An 8,420-nucleotide genomic window follows, 5' to 3' on the forward strand; every position below is an offset into this window, starting at 1 on the left:
GCAATTAATTAAATCAGTTTGACACTGTGTGCACATATACATTTTTGCCAATATGTTTTCTATTAACTGCTTTGCTTTGTGTTACAGTGACTTGAGCTCACAGACGGGGTCAGGAAGGAGAGTTTACAAGCAGTTATCACCCACCAGTCGATGCTCAGATGCAGTCTGCTGATCCTGATCTCAAACAACAACACGTTTAGAAACGGTAAAACATTTTGTGAAGAGCTCCCCTCCAAACCAAGGGGCAACCTGACTCAAACATGAAAAGTGAAGCCAGTGCTGAACAGCCTTAACCCTGAATTCTTTCTAACGGCCAGCAGGTTGCGTCTATGAGCAAATGTTTCTACTTCTCAGCTGATTTATTCCCTCAGTAAACACTTTCCTGATGAGTTTATGGTCTCAGTCGCTAGTTTCAAGTCTTCTTCAACACAGCGTGATGTTCATTTAGTAAATTATGGTGCCATTTAGAGGAACAGAGACCAGGAAGCAGGGGAGGCTTTAGGGCGGGGCTACAAGCTGATTGACAAGTTACTACCACACCAAACTGTCAGGCTGAGCAGCAATGCGTATCCCTCCCGAGCTCCACCCACTTGTCTGAATATGGTCACTTCTGGTTCCATAAAACCAAGATGGCGACGGCCAAAATGCCAAACCAGTGGATGACCAGTATTTTAATTATCAGTTAATCTGTCGATTATTTTCTCAATCAGTCAGTCCAATCAGTGTTGCCCAAAGCCCTAAATGACATCTTCAAATGTCTTGTTTTGTCCACAACCGAAAGATATTCAATTTACGCTCATATAAGAGGAAATAAACCAGAGAATATTCACATTTAAGAAGCTGGAAACAGAGACATTTTGCTGTTTGTTTCTAAAGTTAATAGTTGACAAGTAATCGATAAATTGACTAATCGTTGCAGCTCACGTCCAATTCTGTTATACAGTCAACTGTCCAAACCCAACGTTTAGAAATCTAAGACATGCCCTTCAATGCCATGTAATGTCTTCAAGTAAAGAAAAGATTATTCAGGCGTAAAGCTGCATGCAGGCAAACACCAGCATGCTGACATCCTCACATAGATAATCCTGGAGTGTTTTACAGGTATAATGTTTACCACGTTCATTGTGTTGGTTTAGTGTGTCGGCATGCTAACATTTGCTAATTAGCACAAAACACAAATCACGGCTGAGGATGATGGGAATGGAGACATTAACCAAAGTATTCAATCCTGTATTTGTAGAATTAGAGACAAATAAAACATTTTGACCTGATGTTGACACTACAGGGTGGCAGTGGATAAGATGCCTGCCTTTGGTGTGAGAGACCCGGGTTCAATCCCCCCCCCACTGTCACCCATCCACCAATGTGTCCCTGAGCAAGACAACCCCTAGTTGCTCCAGAGGCGTGCGACCTCTGACAGTGGAAAGTAAGTCGCTTTGGATAAAAGCGTCAGCTCAATGAATAAATGTAAAATGTACAGGATCACCTCTGAATTACAATTCATCCTGGAACATGTCTGAGACTGTCCTTCCAAGAAGAACAGCAGCATCGTCATTTCAGCAAACTCCCCAGAGTGAAATCTGTTTACATCCATGTCTTTTGCACGTATTGCTTACTTTATTGATGCTCGTATGTTGTTCCTTAAATGTAAGTCGCTTTGAATAAAAGCGTCTGCCATAAACCAAATATTAAATAAAATAAAATGTTGACCAGATGATGGTAGGCTAAAAGGAGAAAACTGGTGCATGGGATATTGCAATAAAGAACAAAAAAAAGACAACCTCATGGTGGCGCTAGAGGGAAAATAAGAGGATCATGAAAGTCCAGAGGATTCTTCATCTTGATATCATGGATATCTGTACCAAAATTTGTTCCAGTGCATGCAGAAAAGTATGAGATATTTGACAGGAGAAGTGATTTATTTTTACCTGCAAGTCACCAACATCAATATCACGCATCCTCTGTGCAACATGAGTGTCCAATAGCAATTGTTGATATTTCAGTCCGAACCAAAGATGTGGACCGAACGACCCCCAGAGCAACACGGGAATAATATTTGATAATAATAACAATTGTCATCACTCACTCATTCACCACACCCAGACTTCCTCCTGCACTCACACAGTCACCAAGCCTCTGCCACCGTTCATGCTTTATCTGTAATTCTCCATTAATTTGCGTCTCTGGAGGGACTGCAGATGAATGAGAGAACTGCCGGGTGATAATCATCGCAGTGCATTAACGGAGGGGAAGGCCATGACTCAGTTCACTCTAATGAGCTACTCCAGCAACTCTGCACATTTCACTCTGAATTAAAAAATGGGAACTGAGGATATAACTGCCTCATTTGGTAACTTTGTTATCTTATATAAAGTCTTAAGTGTTAAGGAGATGGTTAACATTTCGGGAAATATGCTTTCTTTCCAAGAGTTAGATGAGAAGATTGAAACCAATCTTATGTCAGTGTGTTAAGAACTGAGCCAGAGTCAGGAGGCTATTAGCTTCGCTTAGCATAAAGACTGGAAACAGAGGGAAACAGCCAGCCTGGCTCCAACCAAAAGATCAAATATACACCGACCAGCACCTCTAAAACTTTCTGTTTGATTAACACTTTGTACCTTGTCTGTTATGTTCTGTGCACAAAATGTGAAAAGGACAAAAGTCGTCATTTACGGGGGAAAGAGTTTTCTTTAATCTTTGATATGTTAGCCTCTGATATTATAAAGAATTATACTGTGATATTTGCACAACACTTCTTCAATCAATTATAGAATGACTAAAGTTCTTCATTTATTGACTTTGTGCAGAAAAAAATAAAGATAAATCCCCAACAATGTTTTAAGTCGATAAAATAAGGAAACAAGTCAAACAAGGTGCTGATTTTCTGTTTCATATCATTTTAAATTAAATCTCTTAAGGTCGTCACCTTAGGCTCTGAATGAGTAATTGATTATTTAAATTATAAAATAATCAACATATTATAATATTAATTGTTAGTTGAAGCCACAGAACATGTAATAACAAACAATCTCCCTCCACAATATCATCTGTTGATAACAAAACATGTCAAAACATGTGTCTGAAATAATAATGGTACAGTACATTTACTTATTTACACATAATCTACAACATTATGGCAAACATGCAGGAGTTTAAAATAACTGTAACATGCATTACGGTCAGTATAAACTCAGTGCAGAGAACCACAGGAGTGTGAGCAGTGACATCATGATACTGATGGTGGTTATTAATGTTATTTTAATGAGGAACATCGCCATCTAGCTGTTATCATCGTCTCTTCATTGATAATTGAATTGCCAAATAAAAAACAAAGCAACATTTTCCTGTTGTGATTTACAAGTTATGTTTGAGGTTTTTTTTTTTTTTAAATCTCTTGTAATATTTATTTTCCTGACAATGGTCTCATTATTCCTCAGAAATGACATTACAATGAGCTTATTTTACTTTCTGTCGCTTTAAAAAAAAAAAAAATCTGCTACAGTGAAGTTTATTAATATTTTATTGATATCCCTGCAGACACTGACATAGTGCCTTTCACACTGGGAATAATAGCTGTCAGAATAAAAAGTTGACATATACAAACTCAGAGCGCAGAACTGTGTAGGTACATTTTCACTGAAATGAGAACGTTGGACATCCGGATATAACCTTCAAAATAAAAGAGTAGTAAATATACTGCAATATTGAACATATTCCTCATTATCCTTTTATATTTTGTCAATATTATATTTATTTATATAAATGCAAATCTGCACAGCACAAAGCCGGAGTGATGCACATGTAAATAACTGTCACATTGTTTTATTTTTCTTTTAAAAATAGTTCTGTTATATTCTTTTATGACTTGCACATGTGTTTATTCCATGTTTTTATTTGTTTATATCAGCTACGTATATGTTTATGCTTATGTCTAGCTCCTAATCAGCATAGCAAATTCCTCATACGTGTAAAATACTACTTGGCAAAAAAAGCTCTTTCTGATTATGATAAACAAACAATAAATAAATGTAAGTAAAGAGAATGAATAGTGAACAGTTCATCAGCCACCTTACGGGACAACAGTACTGTAAAGCTTTGAGTACTTTTGAGCCCTCAAGTGCTGATGTTCAGCTCCCTCACCAAGAAATCCCAGCAGGATAACCTTTCTGCAGCAGAAGTTCAGTAGGTGCACTTCTACACCTCCTCCATCACCATCTGGTACGCTGCTGCCACCGCCAGGGACGAGGGCAGGCTGCAGCGCATCATTCGCTCTGCAGAGAAGACTGTGGCCGAACCCTCACACCCTGGACAAAAACCATTTCAGACTCTCCCCTCTGGCAGGAGGCTGCGGTCCATCAGGACCAAAACCTCCAGCTACAAGAACAGCTTCTTCCCGTCTGCAGCTGGCCTCCTTAACAAGGCCTGGACCCCCAATAACTCAGACTCTCATGTCCCCCTTCCATGTTAATCTTTGCACAACACATCAGATCTGATTCTGTTTCTTCTATTGAACATTTAACTACTTATATATAATCTGTCAGTGTCATATCTTTTAGGTATCTTTTTATTTATAGAGGTTTATTTAAAGTTTTTTTTGCACATCTAATGACCAAAACAAATTCCTTATATGTGGAAAAAACAACTTGGCGATAAATCCGATTCTGATTGAACATTTACATAGTACATTTTCCTGATTATAATGCTAATAATTACTCATTTAGCTGACTATTTTATCCAAAGCCACTTAGAATTGCTTTATATGTCAGAGGTTGCATGCCTCTGGAGCGGTTAAGTGTTTTGCTGGAGGATACACTGGCGGATGTTGCAGCTGGAATCGAACCCAGGTCTTCCACATCAAAAGCATTTGTCTGATTACACTCACATAATTTTACTTAACTAACATTTGTCAAAGCAGAGCCTTTACTTGTAAAAGAGGATTTTTCACAGTGTGGTAGTTTTAGCACTTCTGCTGATTCTGGATATTTTCTGTTGTCACATCATTGAGAAGATAAACTTTTATTTTGAAGCGAGGCTGTTGCTTCCGGTAGCATGGCAGATTTCTGCGGCTGACGTTGAGCCAGGCAGTCTGATCGTACTGCCGAGCTGCAGAGCTACACTTTCATCTGAGCAGGATCATGGAGTAAAAAAAAAAAAAACATGGCCCACAACAGAAGCTTTTTCCTTGAAGGTAAGCTGTGACACTCCGCTCGGCCGGCAGCCATTTTACCCGCACACGGTGCTCGGATTCCTGCCCGCCGAGGCAGATGTCGGGTCCCCCGGTGTCAACACATAATCATCGGTGCAGAATATGTGCTTGGTGGGGGGTGGGGGTTAGGTGGCTAACGTTATCCTCATAACGCTTACTGCCGGAACATCCTCAGCTAGCAGGGGGAAAGGACAGGGAAAACCGTCTTGGCTGTCCGATCCGGTGGATTTATTTTTTAAAACTGAATCTGGACTTGGAAGCCTGAGCTAGCACCGTTAGCGCAGCCGTTAGCAGCAATGTGGGAGCTGGGTGTAGCTTTTAGCTGAGGCAGGCCTTCCTGCCAGGCGGTTAGCTGACAACTAACGCTTATACAACACAGTAAAACACACAAACACTTTACCAATAAACGTAAAATTATATTAAAACGTGTCCCGACGCAAAGCCGGCTGCTGTTAGCCTCCAAGCTAGCCTGCTAACTTTGCTAGCATCAAGTATCAGCTAGCTAACATAAATAATAAATAACTGTAAACAGCAAATGTTCCCAGTGTTTAATAACATTTCTCGTGGCGGTATTCACTTGTTCTGATAGTTCACACTTTATTCTTAGAGGAAATACATTTTTTTGAATAAATAAATATAATTAAAACCGTATTTAAAAGCTCTTTAGAGAGAGAGAGAGAGAGGCTCGCCTGCCTCCTCTCAGATAAAAGAAGAGCTGAATGATTGTGTCATTACTGCCTTGCTCAATGGCAGCATCAAGCCCCCAACGTCTCCTCACAAAGCAGATCTGTTTTAAATGTTAAAGAAGTAACGTTAAGCCTGTGTGGTGTTTTTAAATGTGTAGTTTAAGACCGTATCTGAGGACCAAAACAATACCTTACTTTGACGTGTAAAATTTGTTAACCTCACTTTTTATTCAAAGGCTCAGGCTTGAGATGCAGCAGAGCTCTATTGTTGTCCAAAAACTATTTAAACACACCATATTCTGACTCAGTCACACATACACCGTCCCGCTTGCCTGAAATCCTAGCTGGAGCGCCGAATGTAAATTCATCCGCTGCTGAAAATAGTCCCAGACAAATGCACTATTTCTTCCTGTTTTGTTTAAAAACTACAGTGAACAGCTGTTTTAGGAAATGACTCTAAAAAAATATTTATTTGTGAAATGCTTTTAAAGGTTTGAGCTGAGAGGACAGGACATCAGAAAGAGAGACGAACCAACACATTGCTGGTTATGGTCTTTTAATGGGATTATTTGTAAAGAAGAGAAATATAGAATAATGCCAGGATTAACCTTTTAAAAGAGAAGCAAAAGTTCCCCAATGAGAAGTGCTCTCAAGTCAACAACCAGCCGAACTGGAACATCATCTAAATTAGGAAATATTGTAATTATATTCTGAACTATCTAATGAGAGAAAAAGTTAACAAGATTATAAATATGATAATTTTTACACCCAGTGCGTCGGACACTTTTCACTTTGTATTTGAGGTTCAGCAAGTAGCCTTATGTAAAACAGCACCTACCTGGCCACAGGTTGGCAATGTTTCCCACACAAAGACTTTTCTTTGGCGGGCCGCCCAGGTATATTTGGCGATCCATTAGCATTTCGCAGAAAGAGTTGTTATCATTCATGGTGAATATTTCACAAGCTCTGACCAAGCAAAGCAACCGTTAACACACCAGCGCAGATACCATTAGTTAGCTACCATGTTGGTTTTATGTTCATAGGCTATTTCGTCAACACGCCTCCTTCACATACGGAATCGCAACCAGGTGTGTTTGTAGTAAGAGACAAGAAGTGTAGGTGTGTGCGAGTGTGGGGAAACTGAAGGGAAAGGGAGCAGATTAAATTAGCGAATAAACACTATAATAAGGTGGAGAAGGAAGTGTTCCCTCCCAGTCGCTGCGCAAGCGCAATATTCACGTTTCCCCACACGATTGCCGCTCGCAAGTCGCACATGCATTTGCAAGTCGTGCAGGGCTTTCGCATGCTCAGTTTGCTGGTTGCTAGTTTGGTGTGTTTTTAATTAGCAAAAGAACAGGGTAGTTAATAATGCTTTTAGGAAAATAGAAATGGTGGAGAGATGCAAAAAAGCTCCTCAGCTGGACTTGAACTGTGGACCTTGTGGTTCATTGTTAGTGTCCTAACTGCTGAGCCAAGGCAACGCCCAGAAGAAAAGTCACAACGTGTAACTTGCCCCAGGTTTGCATTAGGAGCCGTGTTTTTGGTGCATTACCTGCATGTTTAATATATGTGTGAGCTACGTTTCCTCTGGTGCTGGAGTGCAGGTGTGAGTGAGTACAAACTGTTGGGATTTGAACGTCATGTGAGACTCAAATCTCTCTTTCAGCTGCACAGGCAACACTCATTCCGGTCTGTTTGGAGTGTGTGTGCAGTTGTGGCATTTGGATTTGTCCTGCAGTAAATGCTCTACTGTTACAGACAGAATGAATGATTGGACTAACGCTCAGCTGGAACCTAAATGTCCCTTCATCAACGTTATCGGGGCATTTGGTTGTGATTTGTGATGCTGGAAAATTGACCAAAGCATGAATCTCACAGATTTGGGAGTTGACTTGTAATTAGGCGCGTGCAGGATTTGAACGCGATTACTGAGCCACCTGCAGCAGCAGAGCTCTGGGATCATAATCTAATATATGATTGTAGAAGATTATTTTTCTTGTCATTTTTAAAAGCCCTGAAACGGTAAATGTTCAGACTGTTCTGCTCCTAGTCGCATCTCTTCAGCGTCTGCTAATCCACTTCTGCAGCTGCACAGGGAAGCCAGAAGCATTACGTACGAGGCCGGGAGGGAGATGGGACGCTCAGGATTTGGTTTGTGGGTGAGGCAGAAGAAGCAGCAGCAGCAGCAGCTTTTAAGGCCTGTAGTTTAGCCAAATGTATGTATGACAGACATGTAACTGAAGAGATTGAGGTTTAACTGGTGTGCACCTGCTGAGCCTGCAGCCAGATGGATAACGTGCAATAACACCAGGATGTAGGGGAAGCTTGTGAGGTCAGTGGGTTCAGTATGTTTTAAAACAACAGGACTGAATGAGGCAGAGAACACGTCATCAAAATAAAGTATTGGCTCCAGGGGTTATGTGTCTGCAGTTTAAAGAAGGAAATCCCTCTGCTCGGTGTTTTGTTATTGGCTGTTGTTTTGCATATCTGCTTTACAAATTTCAGTTGATTGGGGGGGGGGGGGGGGG

At 40.5% G+C, this 8,420-nt stretch overlaps 1 protein-coding gene across 2 annotated transcripts in view; it reads left to right on the plus strand.

Moving 5' to 3' along the window:
* Nucleotides 1–5,058: 5,058 nt before the first annotated feature.
* Nucleotides 5,059–8,420, plus strand: part of senp6a (SUMO specific peptidase 6a) — a 31,428-nt gene continuing 28,066 nt past the window's right edge. The window contains exon 1 of one of the 2 annotated variants that reach the window (XM_046061633.1): nt 5,059–5,188. Coding sequence is in view for 1 of the 2 variants with exons in the window: in XM_046061632.1 (XP_045917588.1) it covers nt 5,158–5,188 (31 nt within the window). In the remaining variant the exon portion in view is untranslated. The remainder of the gene's footprint in view (nt 5,189–8,420) is intronic. The other variant, XM_046061632.1, reaches the window with a different exon arrangement.

The sequence above is a fragment of the Micropterus dolomieu genome, linkage group LG10, assembly GCF_021292245.1.
Source record: "Micropterus dolomieu isolate WLL.071019.BEF.003 ecotype Adirondacks linkage group LG10, ASM2129224v1, whole genome shotgun sequence".
NCBI lineage: Eukaryota > Metazoa > Chordata > Actinopteri > Centrarchiformes > Centrarchidae > Micropterus > Micropterus dolomieu.